A 21,871-nucleotide genomic window follows, 5' to 3' on the forward strand; every position below is an offset into this window, starting at 1 on the left:
ATAAGTGCCAACAGTATGCACAAACCATAATAGAAATACTATAAGTGCTGAAAATATATTCACCTATACTTAGAAAATGTGTAGTTAATCTAGAGATTTCATATAGAAGTGGAACTAATGCAAAAATGTGTGGAAACGTATAACCTTATTAGACGTGATTAATCATGATCCATGTTATGTAGCTGCTAATGGAAGAACGTCAGGCTGCAAAGCACAGAACGGAACAGGCCTCATGGCCAGAGCTGAAAGGGTTGGGAAAGGTATTCATTTGCATAAACATGGATTGCACTAAATGTTATAATGATTTTGTTTATTCGTTAGATTTATATTCCATAGATGTGTTTTCTCATTAAATAAGAATAAGATGCTAACATGTTATTTTAGTTTAGCCTCTGCGAGAAATGTTGTAGGCCTGAAATGATCAAAAGGTTTCTGAATTGCACAGACTGGTACAGGCCGAGCTGCGTTGAGAAATAAGTTGCAAACTTCGGTTAGAAGTTTATGAGAATTGGGATCCTAGATGTGGATGTCTGTCTGCAGGTGCGAGGGGGTTTTGATTAAAAGTTAAATGAATAGAGCTTTGTTCGAGTAGACTGGTATAGACATGGAGGAGGATTCAGGAATGTTTTAGGGGGTATCAGCGGGCCGGAGAAGAGTCTGAGAAGCAAGGTCAACGCGAAGCACGAGGCCCAGAGGAAGATCATCATGGAAAAAGCCAGAATCGACACCACGTGAGGGGCGTCTCTCGAGGGCCGTCTCAAATGATTACTGTGTTTTTGTATTAGGGACAACACCCCTGGGTGGAGTTAGAGCAGATGCCTGAGGACCCTTCAGAGAGCGGATGGGTAGGCAGAGAGGGGTCATGACTGAAGATCATAGGTTTTCACCTAGAGACTAAGAGTGGGTGATCTTCTTAGGAAGACATTCACAGCTGACACCTTTGCTAGGTTGAGATTCTGTTAAGTAGGGATACCATCCAGAGCAGGGTAGGGACAGCCTAACCTGAACCTTTCCCTCCCGCTGTAAATGACGGAGAGATCACAATTCGTGTCGATGCTTGCAGCCCTTTTGATTTTGGAACTAGTCCTTGTAGTGTTCTTTGCTCGCCTAAGGGCTTTTAGAGAGCACATGTATGTAGTGGTACCCGTATATCTTTTGAATCTCATTTTGAGATGTCTGTACTTGCAGTTATCCTTGACTCTGTAATAAACCTCTAAAATTTAGAAGTAGTCTGTGGTTTTTCCGAGTCGAGCCCATTATTGATTGAACTAACCTGGTAAGAGATGCACTTTCTTTCCTCAACGACAGGCAATAAAGATTCAGTCGGCCAGAACGGGGTTTAGATCTAGAGTGATAAGATAGAGATCAAAATCCCGCCCCCGCAGCTGCACATGGACAGCGTCAAGAACCCCTGCACACTGGTTCCAGCACCCTGCATTAACAGCATAACAACATCACCTGGGGCCGAACATACAGGGGCCTCACAACCCTTGAGTGGGGTCCCTATTTAACCCCAGGCCAATGAATGAATATCTGTGAGCTACTGGAGAATATGGGCAACTCCTGACATTCTGCATGGGGTGGTCAGCGTCGTCACACTGCCGCTCCTATTTTTATTTATTTATGCATTTTTATATAGCTCAGACTTTACCCGAAGGCGTCAGAGCGCTTCACAATAGGAACAGTAATGATACATTAGGAGAAAATTAAGTTACATGAGGCAAAAGTGACAATTGTGAGCAAACAAAATACAAGAGGTAGAAAACGGTGCATTACAAGAGGAAAAAGTGACAAGTGTGGAGGTTACAAGAGAAAACAAAGTACAATTAGAGGTATAATACTTCAATATATGGCAGACACTCAAGCACAAGAACAAACGTTACGTAGGCAATGGTGGCACTTGTGCAAGTATCAAAAGCCAACAAAATGTGAGCAAACAGTGTGTTACAAGAGAAAAGTGCATGTTACAAAAGAGTATTTTCAAGCAGGTATAATGACACTAATAGGTGCTGAGAAAATCTACCAAGCTCCAGTTCCCTCACTGCCCACATTGTATTCCACTGTCCTGCCACTCACAGCTTGTTTAATGCTAGGCAGACATTGTCCAAAGCAGGAGGCCCTCTAGAGGCTAGGCCCCGCTCCACATCTCTTGCCCACCAGTATCAGGATGTACAGTCCTTGCTCCCCCATCACTTATTTATATCTGCCCTCATCAAGACGTCTTTGCCAGGGTGCCCAATGAAAGCCGAAGGAAAAATGGCAAATTCCCGGTTTACTCCTGTTGAGACTGGACAAGGGAGCTAGTCATTCTACATAATATTTTTTATTCCAAAATGGTATAGTGCCTCGGACGTTATGAGTGCTTTACCAGATATTTCAATCATGCTATATGAGGGCTCCGATTCAAAGTCTCGACAAACCACAGTATGTGCCATGCTATTTATTTTTGAGTGTGCTGCCTGTTCTAAGCTAACAACCTGCTCATTTGCTACACACTCCGATAACCTACCTACAATACCACTACTTAGTATTACATAATGCTTTCAAAATTATGTTATTACCAATATTATTAATTCTCCAGATAAACCTTGAATACCTCACACTGAAGATCTATTTGAACATTCTCTCCATCCACTGGAGCATGATCTCCCTCTTTCTCGCTTATTCTCCACTTTAAATTGCCTCTTGTGCATTAGACACAATTCTATTGCACTAAAGCAATAATTCAGTGGTACTTCATAAAATGCGCTAATGAAACAGCCTGATTTTGAGCCACCCCTGCATCTCTTCTACCCACAGGACAATGTGTTTAACGTTGCTACCAGACACTTGTTCAACTTGTCTAGACATAATACCCTCCCTTTTCTCCCATGCTTGTTCTTTTTAAACTTTATTTCTCATTTTATAGGCATATTATACGTAGGCAATGGTGGCACTTGTGCAAGTATCAAAGCCAACAAAATGTGAGAGGTAGCAAACAGTGTGTTACAAGAGAAAAGTGGCGTGTGCATGTTACAAAAGAGTACCAAACACAGGTACAAGGATAATACTGCAAGAAATACATGGCAAACACTCCAACCACAAGAACACACTGGGAAGGCATTTCCATAGTCATGGAGTCCGACGAAGGTTGCCACATACTTGTGGTTGGGCGCCGTCAAACAGCCCCTGGCAGCGCCCACTGGGGGCTCTGGACGTACAATTCAATTTCAATTCAGCCTCACCTTGTTGTACTGGATGTCTGGCACCGGGATGGCCGCTGCAGCCGAGAAGTTGCGGATCGGGTGGGGCAGACGGGAGGCCCTGGAACAGTCCCACGAGCTGCTCATTACTTATAACTGATTGACGCCCTCCCCCTCTGGGGGACTCTGAGCAAGGCTGGGTGGGGGGGAGCGGAGCGGGGCAACAACCACAACCGTCGGAGCCGGAGGACGTCACTAACGCGGCGGCGGGACTTAGGCCGCGCCCGCGCTGCAGCCTGCACACTCCTGACCTGCTTGTAAGTTTTTTTTTACCTGCCGCAGGCAGGCACAGTGAGTGGAAACAAGCGCGGGCGGCGGCCGCCTTAATACTTTATGTGGGACACTGTGTGCCTTGTCGTTCCCCCAAGAATCCCAAATAAATTATAAAGGCCGCCGCTGCGGGCCTCCAGTGCCGCACGACTGCCTCAAAAATGGTGCCGCCTGGGGTGGACCGTTCCCCCCGCCCCCCTAGCTACGCGGGTGGCTGAACCAGGTTCTCCAGTTCCAAATTCAGCAGCTCTGACCATAGCGACCCTTCCTCTTCCTCTCTCTTTTTTGCAACTTTTTTAATTGATTTTCCAATTAACATCTGGCTAGTAATACAGCAATTTAAGATTCAGTGCATAGCATCCTTGTCACATCATTGTCAATTATCTCAGGGCGTCCGTCAGTAAAATCAGGCAATTTTACATGCTAAGGGCTTATAAATTATATCCCTCCGCTACTTGCGCAATAACACTTTGAAATCATATAAACGTCAAGGTCCTACTATTAATCATGTAGCAATAATGCCATGTCAACTGAATAACATAATAAATAATAGGCCAACCCACTTCCAACGCCCTCCCTTACCACCGGTGTGCCCTAACTACTCGTTGCTCATTAATGTGAGAACCACTAAACCGTCTGGTCTACTTAACACGATTATAGGGGGACAGTACATCCTAACCACCAATCATTCCAATCCGCAACTGCACCACAGAGTTATGCCCCGGATTTCCCTACTGCCCTTATGATTCTCAGGTCCTGCAGTTCGCTTATAAGCAAAAGTGTTTTATTTGAGTCTGTGAGTAGGCCATCCTGATTTGTCAGGTAGAGGATCGCATCTTTCTTGTATAACAGATACATGTGATCGAGCATTCAGTTTTTAATTTACACAAAGAGAACAGTTGAACCTTTACTTTTTGGATAACAAAATATAATTGTATAGTGTAGTTCAGGTACTTGTTATTTTCTTCACCAAGAGTTCTGCATCTTCCTTGCTTCTGACAGATTCTCAGAACACCATGTTTTATAACCCAGCACATGCATGTTTGATTTTATTTTTCTGTTTCTAACTCTTAGTAACCCTCCCTTGTCAATGCCCCTCTCTCTAGTGTCCCTCTATGTAGAAACCCGTAACCTTTATAAATGTTATTAGGTCATCCACTGCTCAGAAGCCGTGCTTCCTGTATCATGCTAGGTTCCTATGGTGAAGCACTTGCCAGTGCAAGCAATATGATTGACCTCTCCACCCATGACGGGAATAGGTTTCTTCAAAGAGAATAGCGATTTAAATAGGAAACTTCAAGTAGGTCCCTGTTGTTCCTTTTCATAACTTAATAATTTTCAAAATAAGCATTAGCAATGCAATAGGTCACACATTTTCAATAGTTTGAGCTATTGGCATTGTATATAATATTGCCTTTTATTAACCCCTTGCGTGCGCATGACGGAACACCACTGTCATAAGCCACGGGTGGCGTGTGCTCATGACGGCGAGGTTCCATCATACGGCTGCCGCTCCACCCACGCAGCTAACAACAACCTAAGCTAAAGAGCGGGTGCCACGATTGCTTTAAATGTAAAGAAATAAAAAAGCTTTTTTTCTATTTCTATACTTTTAAAGCAATTGCGGCACCCACGCTGTAGCTTAAGATGTTGAAAGCTAAAGCGTGGGTGCCGCCATTGCTACAAAATCGATGTATCGATTTACTTTTGTTATAATGGCGCCACCCCCCCCCCCCCCCCACCCCCCACTCCCGGTTTAGCTTTTAACATCTTGAGCTAAAGTGCAGGTGCCGCAATTACTTCTAAAGTAAACTAATAGAAAAAATGCACTTGTCTTTCTTTTATTTTACTTTTAAAGCAATCTCGTCACCCGCACTATAGCTTAAGATGTTTAAAGCTAAAGCGGGGTGCTGCCATTAAAAATAAATAAACAGAAAAAGAAAGGTATGCAGCCATGTTTGTCCAGCATATAACACTGGATAAATGATTTTAAATAAATGTTGAAGGAAAACGTGTCCTGCTTGTGTTGCAGGCAGGACAAACCTATTTAAGAAAATAGTGCTCAGAGGCTGTACTTAAAGCCTACTGAGTAACAGCATATGTAACAGGGGGTGTCCTCATGGGAGGTTACAAGATAAGACAAGGCGGTACTAAGGAGGGACCACTAAGCCTATCGACCAATGAAAAGCCACAGTTTACAAAGGACAGTGACAGGAGCCAATTAAGAAGATGGGCGGAAAGTGGGCAGAGCTTCAAGTCCATATCTGAATACAGTATGTCTCGGAGAGACAGTGCAAGGCGAGACCTAAAAATCAATCATCAAATCACTAACAAAGCGCATCAAGTGAGTCACCTCCCATTGCAAAGATTGCAGGGGCACCCTTTCCGAGAAATGTTGTGCATTTTTATCACAGTTTCCCATATGTAATAACTAAAAAGAATTATCATTTTAGAGGGCATAAAACTGCAGTCCCATGCTAATGACAGACGGTCAAATTGAAATCAAGTTGTAATTACTACTAAAAATACATTTTGAATAGCTGGAAATAGTTTTCGGTCTTTCTGGTAGAAACCATGGGTGAATGTGATATAGGAAGTAGTGAACCTTGCAGTGGCTACTTCGACGGGTCCATTTGTTAAAAGTAATGTGAGCCTTTGCAGACAGAGCATAGCTTAACGCTAGAATGATTTTCAGGTATTGTGGAACATGCTTCTCCCAGCACATGCATACTTATTGGCAAGTGCATCTCAAGGAGCAAGGCATGGGTGCTAATACCACACCACAAGTGGTGTTTCTTCTACACTGCTGTGTAGAGTTAATACATCTAAACAGAATTGCCACACACGTCGCTCTAGCCTTTTTTTCCACTTTGCATATTTCTCTCTATGGCCCAAAGGTACAAAGCCTTTTGGCATTTCCTAATAGACCAAATCGCAATTTTGGGCCATAAAGAAATGCTAAGAAAGCTTTCCATACGTACAAAAGGGGAGAGGCGGTCACAAAATGCAATTTCTACTAAGTAGAAATCGCATTTTGCGATTCCCAAAATAGGAAATCGCAAATAGGGATTTCCAATTTGCTATTTCCTAACCCCACGTACATAGCATTTCCTAAATGCGAAATGGGTATTTAGGAAATGCAATTGCCATCGCGTCCAATCCAATGGTAACCAGGTGCAAGTTGTAAAAATGCCCCTAAAATGCATTTTTACCAATGCCACAGAGCGCCCAGTTGCCACGAGGGCATTTGAGAACACTATATAAACACAATTTTTTTTACCCTTTGTTTAAGGGAGGCCTAAGGCCCATAGGTATAAAATGCTTTTGCATTTCCCAGTTTGCGATTTCCTATTAGGAAATCGTAAATTGGGAAGAGCAAAACCATTCATACCTTTGGGCCTTAGGCCCGTAGGAACAAATAGGTTTGCATTTACTAAATAGCGATTTCCTGATATCGATTGCAACTCTGTAGGAATCGGTATTAGGAAATCGCTATTTTAGTACATTCCTTTTTGCGTTTCCTAAATAGCGATTTATTAGGATTCGCTATTTAGGAAATGCAAAATGGAAGTTTCGAAAATATGGGTCTATGGCCCACATGCATCATTGTGACATTTTGCACTTCCTAATTTGTGAAAAATAAGGAATCGCAAATTAAGAAGTGCAAAATGCTATGCATCATTATTTTCGGTATTCATTTGTGATTCGGTAAAAATCGCAATTTTTACCGAATCCCAAATGAATACCGAATTCTTAAGTTAATTTTCGCAATTCCCATTGATTCCTATGGGCCAAAAGGCCCATAGGAGTCAATGGGAATTGCGAGTGGCACTTTGAAAATTTCATGGGTGCAGGGGGGGGGTCCAAAGGACCCCCCCATGCACCCCTGAAATGTATTTTTCGCATCATGTTTCACACACACATGTCCTAAGGACATGTGTGTGTGAAACATGAATGTAGAAAAAAAAACATTTGCAGCATTTTAAACACTTTTTCCAAATTTACCGAGTGGTTCAACCACTCGGTAAATTTGGCACCCTAATTGCGACTTTGCACTTGTGAAAGTAATGATGCATTGCTTTTAAGAAATCGCACATCTGCGACTTCTTAAAAGCACCCGCAATTTTAGAACTCGCAACAATGTTACGAATTCTAAAATTGCTTCATGCATCCCAAAAAGCACTTTTGCATTCGCAAACGGCCGATTTTAAGTAATCGCACCGTTTGCGATTACAAAAATGCTTGATGCATGTGGGCCCATATCTTTTCTTACATCCTCACTCCCTTTATCTTGTGATACTGGTAAAGATCTTTTAAAGAACTTCAGCCCACGAGGAGAACATTTCTGCTGCTTTAACCTTGATTCTGCTGTTTTAGGGCTTAGCGGGACCAAAATGAAGGGCTATGAGAGAAGTTACGTAAACCAGCTGAAATCAATGCACTTCCGTTTAAAGAAGGCCAGACCTAAGGCTTTACCAATGCTAGCTAGATTTTAAGTTACAATTACTTAGAGAATATTTATTTCTCTAGTATAAGCTCAGAGACTTGGTTTACAAGGGATTGATTATCTCCTAGTGGATAGTAAATGAGGTGGAATTAGGTAGAAAGATACTCAAATGTCACAGCTTCGGTGGAGAGGAGCTGGAAATGTGGACAAAGTTGTTTTCCGACTTTTTGACTGAATAGTTTATGGAGGCAATTGTCAACCACCTCTATGTTTCTCCATTCTTCCCTTTACGGATGATTATGCAATCCTGAGGGTCTAACATTGGGTGCGAGGCTTCATCGAGCCATGTCGTAGAGAGGATTAAGAGGTCAGATACTTTACTGATGATCAGATATGCAATATCCAGTCAGTCTGGATGTTGTAGAACATCTGGAACTGTGCAGTAGGTATTTGAGAGAAGGGCGAATAAAGGTGTTTGCAAATTAAGAGGAGTGAATTTTCATGAGGTTGTTTATAGGTCATACTTTTTATTTGTAGGCTGATTGAGAATTTCTGTGGCCGATGTTCGATGGGCTATTACTTTACTTTCTGTTGAAAAAAAAATGGGTCTTTGCTGAAGTGTTTTCTTAAGTAATGCGCACTCACCTGGATCTGGAAAACGGCTCACGCAAACAAGATAGTAAACTTTTACGCTATGTGTAAATGTTCAGACGTACAATTTAGTGCAGGTTCCAAACTTAGACACTATATGAGCACTATTTTAAGTACTGTGAAGAATTCTGGAAGTTCTTACACACCAAGGAACCAATTTAGAGGAATGCATGTCTTATGTTTCTCAGCAGATCTTTACAATCCTCTCACAGAGTACACATGTTGAGAAAAATGTTAATCATAACAATTTATAAAACCATTTATTTTTACAGTATACAAAGCATTTAGGCACAATCTTATCACACATATGTCAGCAATGTATTTATATTTATTTAATATCAAATTACAAAAATAAATTACAATAAATATATTGATTTAGATTCATTATCACGTTTCTCAGTAGATCTTTTCAATCCTCTTATAAGGTACTAGAAGTGTTGAGAGAAATGTTTATCAAAACCATTTATAAAACGATTTTTAGAGTATACAAAACATTTAGGCAAAATATCATCACACGTCAGCAATGCATTTAAGTTTATTTAATATCAACTTACGAAAATAAATTACAATAAATATATTGCTTTAGATTTATTCCATAAAATGTATTCTAATTTGACATTTTATACAGATCTCATTATAAAAACATTGGTCCTTTGGAAAGATTTCTCAAAGCTGGCCCTATTTTTCATTCAGTTAAAATTGATTTTCTGGGCAGTATAAATGCATACGATTTCCATGCAGACTACCCATGAAAATAGACGTTTTTCATCACAGTAATTAATTACTCTTGCATTACTAGGACGAAGAACACCAGGATGTGTAACAATCGCTTGTGCTTCGCTTCCCTCTTTTGCAAAACCTACAAGCACATGCCCAAGGAATGTGTACACACCAAGGTAGGATACATCTGTTTTCCTAACCCTAAATGTGCAGTCTATTCACTCAGACTCGCTCTCAGCTCTCGAGCCGAGTGGTCGCTCCCCTGCTCCTGGTATCGTTGTATTATTATTGCCTGCATTGTGCCTCTCCTGCCGATTTGCATTTTTCTCTGATCGCTGTTTTCGCTCTGCTTAATTAGACTGCATTCATTGTGCCTCGCCTGCCACTTTTCACTTTGCCATTTGTAAAAGCGCCGCTTTTACTCTGTTTATTTAGCCTGCATTGTGCCTCGCCTGCCCCCTTTCTCCTTGCTAATTGTTAATTCGCCGCTTTTGCTTAGTATAGTGAATATAGCTAGCGCTATTTTGTCCCTGCCTAACTCTGTAGCGCGTTAGCCCCCAGCGCTCCGCTGCCATTTTGTTTGTTTGTTTGTGCTCATCTTGGTAAACGCGCCCCGCCTCCCAGCTGAGCCGCCCTCGCCCCTCCCCCTCCACTATCCATATATGACAGTTGTTCCCGCGCGCAGCGTTCACGCGCAGCGACCGCGCCCAATCCGCGCCGAAGGTGCGCCAAAGGTAAGCCCGTCTACGCCCGTCCGCGCCTGGACCGCGCCCAGCGCCATACCCCCTGGCCCGCACGCTGCCCAGCCCCCCGCGTTACCTACGATGCCGCCACCCTCCTAGCCCTTAACCCCGGTCGCGCCCCCAACTGCGTCCAAGCCGCTCCTGGACGCACCCATGGACCGTTCTCCTGCTTCTCCTGCAAATTTAGCGGCACCGACAACATCTCCGCTACGACCACACCACAGATTCCCGACCCCAACCACCTACAATGCATCCTTCTCAACACTCGCTCGGTCCACAGACACGCAATTGACCTATGGAATCTACTAACGGAAACATGGATGAACGCTTCCTCCGCCCCTGACATCGCCATCGCTATCCCTGATGACTATAAGATCACACGCAAGGACCGCACCGACCATACAGGAGGAGGAATCGCTATCGTCCATAAGAAATCCATCCGCATCTCTACCAGCTCCGACGCCAACCTCGCTAACTCCGAACACATTCACTTCCAGATCCACATCGACCCCAAGACAACTCTTAGAGGCACCCTCCTCTACAGACCACCAGGACCCCGCGCAAAATTCAGTGAAGACATCACGGACTTCATCACCCCACACGCGCTCCCCTCCAAAGACTACATCCTTCTGGGAGACCTCAACTTCCACCTTGAAAAGATCAACGACCGCAACACCGCCACCCTCTTAGACAACCTCGCCAACCTCGGACTTAAACAACTGGTCAATTCCCCTACCCACATCGCAGGTCACACACTCGACCCCATCTTCACCTCCAGCAACCACGTCTCCTTCAGCCACACTACGGATCTCCTCTGGACGGACCACAGCTGCGTTCACTTCACCTACAACAAGCCGAAACCCATCATCCACCTCCAACCAACTCTACAAAGAAACTGGAACAAAATCACCACGGATCAGATCTCCACATCGCTCCTTCGAACTTCCCCAGCCCTCTCTTCTAACGCCAACGAAGCCGCCTCCAACCTCACCCTTTGGCTATCCAACACCGCCGACACCTTAGCACCATTGAAAAAACGTCAACACAAACTTGGCAACAAGAAGGCATCATGGTTCAACGATGATCTCAAGAATTCCAAGAAACTGTGCCGCTCCCTTGAAAAAGCCTGGAAAAAAGACCCATCCACCAGCAACAAGGACGCCTTCAAAAGCGCCACCCGTACACACCACCAACTGATCCGAAAAGCCAAGAAAACAGCATTCAAGGATCGACTTGACAACAATGCCCACAACAGCAAGGAACTTTTCAACATCGTCAAGGAATTTTCCAACCCCTCGGCCAACTCCAACGACATCACCCCCTCTCAAACCCTCTGCGACTCCCTAGCCTCTTTTTTCCACAACAAGATTGCTGACATCCACAACAGCTTTGACAACCAACCCGGAAGCCAACCCACCCTACCATCTGCTGACCATCTTCCCCCCGTAAACACCCTTAACGCCTGGAACCCAATCTCCACGGAGGACACCATCCGCCTGATGAATTCCATCCACTCTGGATCCCCCACAGACCCATGCCCTCACCACATCTTCAACAAAGCAGACTCCGTCATAGCTCCGCACCTCCGAGACGTCATCAACTGCTCCTTCAACTCCGCTACCTTCCCAGAAGACTGGAAACACGCTGAACTCACCGCCCTTCTGAAAAAACCAACAGCAGACCCCAACGAACTCAAAAACTACCGCCCCATCTCGCTTCTTCCATTCCCGGCCAAAGTCATCGAGAAAGCCGTCAACAACCAGCTCGCCACCTTCCTCGAAGCCAACAAATCACTCGACCCCTCACAATCTGGCTTCCGAGCCAAACACAGCACTGAGACCGCCCTCATCGCAGCAACTGACGACATTCGAACTCTACTGGACAATGGAGACACAGTCGCCCTCATCCTCCTCGACCTCTCTGCAGCCTTCGACACAGTCTGCCACAGCACCCTTTTACAACGCCTCAGAAACATCGGAATCCAAGGAAAAGCACTGGAATGGATCACCTCGTTCCTCACCGGAAGAACCCAGAGAGTCCGCCTCCCACCATTCAAGTCCGAGGCCTCTGAAATCATCTGCGGCGTACCTCAAGGATCCTCACTCAGTCCCACCCTCTTCAACGTATACATGAGCCCCCTCGCCGCCATCGCCCGCCAACACAACCTCAACATCATCTCTTACGCGGATGACACTCAACTGATCCTTTCTCTCACCAAGGACCCCAGCACCGCCAAAACTAACTTACACGAAGGAATGAAAGAAGTCGCCGAATGGATGAAACAAAGCCGTCTGAAACTGAACTCAGACAAAACAGAAGTGCTCATCTTAGGTACATCCCCCTCTGCATGGGACGACTCCTGGTGGCCGGAAGCCCTCGGAAAAGCACCCATCCCGACAGACCACGCACGGAACCTTGGCGTCATCCTGGATTCTTCACTCTCAATGAACAGACAAGTCAGCGCCGTATCCTCTTCCTGCTTTAACATTCTTCGCATGCTCAGAAAAACATTTCGCTGGATCCCCACCGAAACAAGGAAAACAGTCACCCACGCTCTAGTCACGAGCCGACTGGACTACGGAAACACCCTCTACGCAGGTACCACCGCTAAACTCCAGAAGAAACTACAACGAATCCAAAACGCCTCAGCCAGGCTCATATTAGACATCCCACGCAACGAACACATCTCTGGTCACCTTAAAGACCTCCACTGGCTACCCGTCAATAAGAGGATCACTTTTCGACTGCTTACCCACGCACACAAATCACTCTACGACATCGGACCAGATTCCCTCAACTCTCGACTGTCCTTCTACACCCCCTCCCGCCAACTTCGCTCTTCCAGCCAAGCCTTCGCCACTGTACCTCGCATCCACAAGACCACCATGGGAGGCAGATCCTTTTCATACCTGGCTGCCAAAACATGGAACTCACTCCCCGCCTACCTTCGCCTCACCCAGAATCACCTAGGGTTCAGAAAGCAGCTTAAAACGTGGATATTTGACAAATAATCCTCCTCCCCTTCCTAAGCGCCTTGAAACCCTCTGGGTATGTAGTGCGCTATACAAATTTTTATGACTTATGACTTGAGTTGGGCATTCATAAGTAAGATTAGGATATTTGTTATATATTCCAAATATTTCTGGTTATTTTTTCTTCATTTATAACAACTTTCCCTCAAATGGTCTTACTTTTTGCACACACTCTAAACACGAGAAAACCTAAACATTTCCCACGCTTTCAGCGGAACGTATATCTGAAACATTATGGTGTATGATAGGCAAGTAAGTGTGAAAAATAAACTTACAAATGTGCCCACATAGTTAGCACCTTGCATGTTCTAGTAATATGCATCTTGCATCTCGTTTCCCTTACCACTCTATTAAAACTCCCCTTGAAATACATTCATGTACACTTCAAATAGCAATGTCTAAAAGCAAACTTAAGCTTATGCTACACATGATCTGTGAAAATTGGTGATGCCAACAAATATACAACCCAGATGCTTCGGACTTTGTGATTTACTAAGCTGCACAGGCATGAATTAGGACCTTTTCCACGTGTTAATAATGCTTTGGTGGGAGAAATGTTGGTATGGGCTATTTGTATAGTGTGAACCTAGCCAAAAGGCACTGGAGTGTTACCACATCTTTGAGAATCGATCCCCAGGTATTTGTTCCTTTCTTCCAAATTCAAAAGACATGCAGTCATAAAGGAGTGAGGGGGCAGTAATAATGCACAGCAGCACAGCATTTTCAAGGTGGGCACTATGGTCATGACAGAGTTGATGATCCCCTGCCGCAGCCGCATCACCCCCCACCTGGGAGTCCTACACTGGCACCCCGTCGACAAGAGGATCAGCTTCAAGCTCCTCACCCACTCACACAAAGCACTCCACAACGCCGGACCAGCCTACGTGAACAGCAGACTCAGCTTCTACACCCCCACCCGCCAGCTCTGCTCCGTCAGCCTTGCCCTCGCTGCTGTCCTCCGCATCCAACGAACAACCTCCGGCAGCAGATCCTTCTCCTACCTCGCCGTCAAGACCTGGAACACCTTCCCTACCCACCTACGGCAGACCCAAGACCTACCCGCCATCAGAAGACTCCTCAAGAGCTGGCTCTTCGAGCAGTAGCGGCAACCCTCCCCTCAGCGCCTTGAGACCCTCACGGGTAACGCGCTTTACAAGTACTATGATTGATTGATTGATTTCTCTTTACCATTACTGTGGCTACTAACTTCACCTGGCCACCTTCTTTCACCGCAAGATCACCGACATCCACGACAGCTTCAACTCTGACACCCCGCACCCACCACCGAGTCCACCACCCCTGCAACCACCACCCGTACCAGCCGCCTGACTGCCTGGTCCAATGTCAGCGACCAAGAAACCATCAAAACCATTAACTCCATCCACTCCGGATCCCCATCTGACCCCTGCCCTCACCACGTCTTCAAGAAAGCCAGCACAACCATCGCGCCCCACCTCTGAAAAACAATCAACAGTTCCTTCGAGACAGCAACCTTCCCGGAAAGCTGGAAGCACGCCGAGATCAACGCCCTACTGAAGAAGCCCAAGGCGGACCCCAAGGACCTCAAAAACGTCCGGCCCATCTCCCTGCTTCCGTTCCTGGAAAAAGTAACAGAGAAAATTGTCAACAAACAGCTAACCCGCTACCTCGAAGACAACAAAATTCTGGACCCTTCCCAATCCGGTTTTTGCAGGAACCACAGCTTCGAGACGCCCTCATCGCCACCACTGACAACATCAGGATCCTGATGGACAAAGTAGAAACGGCCGCCCTCATCCTCCTGGACCTATTAGCAGCTTTCGACACAGTCTGCCACCGCACCCTATCAGCACGCCTACATGACGCTGGAATCCAAGAGAAGGCCCTGGCCTGGACCACATCCTTCCTCTCCGGCAGAACCCAAAGCGTCCGCCTCCCACCCTTCCGCTCAAAATCCACCGAGATCATCTGCGGCGTCCCACAGGGATCCTCCCTCAGCCCGACGCTGTTCAATATCTACATGGCACCGCTCGCCCACGTCGCACGACAACATAACCTCAACATCATCTCCTACGCCGACGACACCCAGCTGATCATATCCCTCACAGAAGACCCCCACACCGCCAAAGCCAACCTCCACAAAGGAAAGAAGGCCATAGCCGACTGGATGAAGGACAGCAGACTGAAGCTGAACTCAGACAAGACGGAGGTCCTCATTCTTGGACCCACCCCATCAGCCTGGGACAACTCTTGGTGGCCCACATCTCTAGGCACAGCCCCGGAACCCACAGACCACGCACGCAACCTTGGGATCATCCTCGACTCCACCCTCTCCATGACCAGACAAGTCAACGCCGTCTCCGCGTCCTGCTTCAACACCCTTCGCATGCTCCGCAGGATCTTTAAATGGATCCCTACCGACACGAGAAAAAACGTCACCCAGGCCCTCGTCACCAGCACACTCGACTACGGGAACGCCCTCTACTCTGGAACAACAACCAAGCTCCTGAAACGACTACAACAAATCCAGAACGCCTCGGCACGACTGATCCTCAACGTCCCCCGACGCAGCCACATCACACCCCACCTGAGAGGCCTGCACTGGCTCCCCGTCAACAAGAGGATCACCTTCAAACTCCTCATCCACGCACACAAAGCCCTACACAACACCGGACCTACCTACCTCAATAACTGACTCAGCTTCCAAATCCCCACCCGAAGCCTCCGCTCAGCCAACCTCGCCCTCGCCACAGTTCCTCACATTCCGGAAAACCACTGCCGGCGGCAGATCCTTCTCCTACCTCGCCGCCAAGACCTGGAACGCCCTCCCCACCAGCCTACGACAGACTCAGGACCTACTGGCCTTCAGACAACTCCTCAAAACCAGGCTCTTCGATCAGTAGCGCCCCCTGCGCCTTGAGACCCTCACGGGTATGTAGCACACTTTACAAATGCAGTGATTGATTGATTGATTGACATACCTGAGCCTTTGCATGTTCCCAAGATAGAGTAATTTACAGGAAAGGGGGACTAAGAGCTTACCTGCTTTAGCCAAATTACTGTAATGAACAACTTGTATGTACTCATACGTTCAGATTCCCCTCTTCCAAATTAATAAAATAATAATTTGCCTAAATATTTTCTCAAAAATAGTCTGAGTAAATCGAACAAAGTGGCTACTCTACAGATAGAGTCTAAAGAAAGAAAAGTGTGTGGGTAATAGTCTGTGTTTAGGCTGATCATAAACATATAAAGGCTGAGCCTTTGATAATTAAAGGACTAAGGATGAGAAGCTTAAAGATGACAGGAGGAAAAATAGAGATGGTAGGTGATCAGCACTTTTCTGCTGCTCACAACCCAAAAAAACACAGCTGAGAAAACCTCAGTGTTGCATTTTTAGTGTTATACATAGGCTGGCTTGTCTCAGCGTCCACTTACGAAGGCATGCACAGAATGTAAAACTGCCTATTACATTTGTACTCCATTGTGTGGCTACCACCTTGAAGGGAGATGAATTTGCTGGCAGGCTCACCAGAAAAGAAGCTCACTCATGAGTTATTTTCCTCTCTAAACTATTACCATAGACTAAGTTAAATATTCTTCATCGTGAAAGCACTCTGGAATTTGATTATTGGGCAAATTGACTTGCTGCCATGTGTCATCTCAAAATGTTGGAGCTTAGCTCAAGTCAACCTAGTGGACTTCCAAAGAGTAGAGATGCCCTGAGAACATCTCCGTCTTCTAGCCCAGTAGTAGGGTCAGTTAGACACTTGTGGATCACCGTGCACTGCTTGTAACCCCATCCTTATCTGAACTGGCAAATTAATTTGCATTATCCAAGAACAAAATTGATTTTGTGATTTATCCCCCTTTTCCTTTGTCCCTTTGCCTAGCACAACTACTTGCCTCCTAACATGTCAATTAATTAACATATTTAGCAGAAACATGCGTTTCCGAGTGCAAATAAAAACTTTGAGTGCCATTAAATTGGAACAGGACTTCTGTGGTCCTTTTATACTAGGAAGGCTCTGCGGGATGAACCACGTCCTTCGGCTTCATGGTGACCACGGAAGTGGACACAAATATTAGACTTGGATTTCAATTCAGAACGGTCTGTGGATGACTATGGAATATCACCTTGGAGTGAGTGATGGTATTAGACTCTGAGGACATGTCACGGTGGACTTGGGCACCTCAGAGCAGTTCCGGCCCAAGAGTATGGTCTAGATTTAATATAGGCAGCGTGGAGCTCCGCAGTTCTGCACTACGCCCATGGTTTCTTTATTGGTACATAAACAGAAGCAGTGCTTTGGGCCACGCAAAAGCTAAAACAAAGGTAAGTAAATATCCCTAATGTCGGTACTTTACAGCCTGTACCAGTGTTGGGATTTTCAAAAGCACAGAGTTGACCTTAGCAGAGCTGATCATGTCACTCACCGCCCTGCGACTCGACCAATATTGGTGAAATCCAGCGGTGTTGGGTAAACACAGGTAGCCCAGCCAAAGATTTGATTTACTCTCCCCTTTATTCAGTATAGTCCTTGCAATGTTGAGGAAGCTTGCTTCTCAAAGACCTAAACCGAACGAACATTGCAAAATATATTATCAGGACAAAATGTGCTCTCAGGTCAAGGTTGCAATCAGGCCGAAGGTGCTGGGTGTAGACAGTAAAATTACCGACAGTAAACGTGAACTTCTGAAAACCGAGTGGGTGCTCTGAAGTGACACTGAAAGCAGAGATCAGCAGGCTGGCCCTCATGGTGGAAACACTAAGGACACTGACAGAGAAGGGTCTTGCATGCACTCTGCATTAAACGGCTACCCTACTGAACTGAGCACATAGCTAAGAGTTGCAGATTGCTGCAGCCGCACATTCTGATGGCCTCCCATTTGATTTTTTATAAATCTGTATCAACTGCCTATGCCTCAATCCGTGCAAGATGCACAACCAACACGTACGGAGAGTAGAGAAACTGCAGCAATGCATACATTCAACACAAGAGCTTCTGCATTATTTGTGAAAAAATATTGTTTTGCTCACACTACTGCCTGGACCCATTAAAACAGTAAATACATCTACATAGCTGTACATTTCCAAGCATGATTGTTTCATACAAAAGGACATTTGACAAATATAAAAATAAAATATATGTGCATGTTAGTGCAAACCATAATTAAGACTTATAAAATGCCTTCCGCTATGGCGGTTGTCAGCAGATGCCTGCTAATTTGAAGCTCTGTAAAAGGACCTTCCTAAATACAGTTTTAACGGTTGCGAACAAGTGAGGCGACATAGACCCACACCGAAAGAACACCTTTAGGATAAGGGTGCACGTACACGGCCAAAGCAAACTCTACATTTGGAATTTCACTGTTGTGGACTCCAGTGCTGTACACGGCCTCCACGATTGGGTTCAATTCAGAGAAAGCCATGTGGATTGGAAATCCCGAAAACTGGAAAAGGAACAGACACATAGTTAGAGATTCACAGTAAACACAATTCTGAATAAGTGGAGAGAAGTTTACTACTTAAACACAGTAACTGAATAAAAACAATGAAAACATTCCTGATTTAGGAACAAAGGTGTTTAGCATCATCACAAAAACACAGCCTCTTTATGACAGCTGGTTCTCCTAAGCAGGCAATGCTATCAGCTATGTCCAAAAACATAATGGAGTCAAGAATCTCGTGCCATCTACATGAACAATCCACAATATCTGATCAATTAATGGCCCTATCTGATGGTAAACAACCCTCAAGAATCAAAAACTCTTGACATCTTTAGGCACTCTAATTTAGGACATTAAATCTTGACACACTTTTTTTACTTGCGTAGGAATTAGTATATCAAACTTCCTCCGCACAACTTACTCTATTGCCCTATAGAACAGGACTGAACTAACATTTATTCAAATTGTATCTGAACTGATCTCTATTTGCCTTAGCTTAATTTAATATACAATTCCCCACTCGATCTGATGTCAATGGTTGGGCTGCCCATCCCCCTTCCACCGTTCCTCTATTGTGCATCCTTTTTCACATGCCCCCACCCAACACTAGGTGAACTATCGCACACGCTCTCCTTACCAGCAGACTCGAATACAGCAACCAAGCACTACACAATGAAGGACTGGCGAACCTCAACAAACAAGTGAACTTTCCCCAACCCACCAAGCAGCTTTGTTCCGGATCCCTCTCCCTGGCAACCACCCAATGCATCAGCCGAGCACACAGCGGAAGCTGCTGCTTCTCCCAACTTGCGCCTAAGGCCTGGAGCACCCTCTCTTGAACCTCAAAGCCTCATCATTACTCCAGCAGTTCAGGAAGGACCATAAGACCTGGATGTTCAACAAATAGGTACAGGCAGCATGATCCAGCAGCATGACCTCACAGCGCCTTGAAGCGCTCATGGGTGAAGTAGTTGCACTTTACAAATCCTGATTGATAGATTGATCCTTTCGTCCTTCCAGACGTTTTTCAGATAACCTCTACTAGTTTATAGGCTATAATTATTTTCTTGATTCACAGTTTATCCTCCAAAATGACTCCATTCCAACCCACTTTCAGTTCATTTCTGAATGTTTCCTTACATGATTTTACATTGTTGTCATGATGAAAATGGGCTAAGAGTGCAGGCGCAGCCGCACTATAAAACTGTTAAATAAAAGAAATAAAACAATAATCACCCTGTAATCTCCAAGTTGCTTCTGGAGCTCAGTTCGGTGGTCGTCTTCCACATCTCTTCCTTGGTTTCGTTCAAGCAAAGGCAAAAACTGCCGGAGTGTAGAAGTGCAGAACCTGTTCCAACGTGTGGGGTGTCTTGGCCGCCAACCCATGATTTTTTCTTTTAACACTTTTTCAATTCTAACAAAAAAACGTGGGGCGAGATTATTATCGGAAGCAAAGCGAGTGCATAGGTATATATTAGATACATTGTCATGTTACTGCACCTGTCTTGCAGCTCTCCTGCAGCAGTTTTGTCTGAACGTTGATAGATTAACTCTTCTGGCTAACAAAAATATTAAAATAATCAAAATTAAAAAAAAACAGTTGACAAATGTTTGCATATCTGATTTTTATCAATATGTATAGAAGAAGCTATTTCATCTTGTCTGACCATCCACCTTTTACATATTCATCACTTCAGTCATCATTGGATTATAAATATGCCACAAAATAGACACTCAACACACAGAACTAGTAGGAATATGTTATATCCTGGCTTTGTTATTATGCATGCAATCTCTTGCTCTGCCAGTGGAATGTTCATCCTATGATGTATTACAGAATGCTGGGAGCCAGAGATGCCAGTTGAGATTGGCTAAGCACCATCCTGGCTGCTCCTGTCGGGGTCTTGTACTGGTCGTATACTGGATTGAACTGGATGACCTGTAACCCACTACTAATAAACATCTAAAGATCCTCTACATGTCTGGACTAAGTTACTACAATTTTTGGCGACGATCTTCTGAAGAACCTGCCTCTTTCACCTCTTCAAACTTCAACTATAGACTTAACAGAAACTGAAGCTTATTTCTACCACCAACTGGCATCTCAGACCCCACCAGTGACCTCCCACCGGTCGCCCTCAACGCAAAGTGCCAGTTCCAGTCTACACAGCACAGTCTGTTCAACTTAAAAAGCTGTTCATCTTCTAAAGGCTGTCTACTCTCCTGATTGTATCTCTAAGTTTCAGACTAAGCCTACCTCTAGTGGTGCTGAGCTTTAAGTGAGGGTAAGCCTGACACTCAACGCCTTGGTCCTGTGCTGTGCCTTCGGTGAGGGTAAGCCAGCCACTTATCAACGTGTGCTCCTGTGCTGTGCCTTCAAGCGAGGGTAAGCCTATCTATGTCTGCACACTGTCTGGTGAAGAAGTGTGCTTAAGTCTCTGCAAGCTGTCGCTTCAGCGTCTTAACATACAAGGAGCCAGGGAATTTGACTACCTCTCAGTTTTTTGTGTGCATGGATGTAGCTCCTTTATCTTGAGGCCTGCTTGCAATATCTGAAATTCCTACACATCATTTTAGTTGTATTTACTGTCCCATTCTCAGCAAATTAATAAATGTTTAATACTTTTATAAAGGATGACAAAGAAACTAGGGGTTTTAATCATGGGCTTTCCATAGAATCCAGACACAACATTTTATACTTTATTGATTTCATTTTTTTGGGGTAACTTTAACTTATATAACACTGATCCAATCTCCCATTGTAGTGGAATGGTTTACGATGGGCCAAGTCTGATGCTTCATTTAGATGTTAGCGGCTCTGTTATGACACCACCATAGATGACCGCAAGAGGGCACCAGATTGCCTCAAGTTGCCCTGTTGTACGGGCAGAGGAGACCAAAGCAGATAATGCATAGGACAGGAATATCCGATAAGGTATGTGGTTTACATAGGCATGGCTATATGGTTACATGAGCCTAGGGATGATTAGATCTGTGCGAGTAGCAGACCAGCTTACAGGGCAAGGGGTATGGAGGGGTTGAGGCAGAGTTTTTACTTTTTATGTAACGTGTAAGTTTGTAAATCTCCTAATGTAACCAACTTGATTCTATTGTAAAGCGCCAACACCTTTGGGTAAAGTCTGCGCTATATAAAATTGCAAACATAAATAAATAAATGAAGTGCAACGTGAAAGATCAGCGGCCTCCCAGCGCTGGGACTGCATGTCTAGGGATCAAAGCTAAATGTCTCAATTACCTTCACTGAAGACATCTGGATGCCTTCTCACCCTAAAAAAAAACTCCATCTAACCACTCTTTAAAGAAAATTAAAAGGCA

General features: G+C 44.9%; 1 protein-coding gene across 1 annotated transcript in view; it reads right to left on the reverse strand.

Moving 5' to 3' along the window:
* Window positions 1-17,393: 17,393 nt before the first annotated feature.
* CC2D2A (coiled-coil and C2 domain containing 2A) overlaps window positions 17,394-21,871 on the reverse strand; it is a 432,763-nt gene continuing 428,285 nt past the window's right edge. The window contains exons 34-36 of the mRNA XM_086964074.1: window positions 20,036-20,094; window positions 19,772-19,949; window positions 17,394-18,538 (exon numbers count right to left, since the gene is read on the reverse strand). Of these exons, the coding sequence (XP_086820200.1) occupies window positions 18,350-18,538; window positions 19,772-19,949; window positions 20,036-20,094 (426 nt within the window). The 3' untranslated portion in view covers window positions 17,394-18,349. The remainder of the gene's footprint in view (window positions 18,539-19,771; window positions 19,950-20,035; window positions 20,095-21,871) is intronic.

This window comes from Lissotriton vulgaris, chromosome 3_2 (genome assembly GCF_964263255.1).
Source record: "Lissotriton vulgaris chromosome 3_2, aLisVul1.2, whole genome shotgun sequence".
Lineage (NCBI taxonomy): Eukaryota > Metazoa > Chordata > Amphibia > Caudata > Salamandridae > Lissotriton > Lissotriton vulgaris.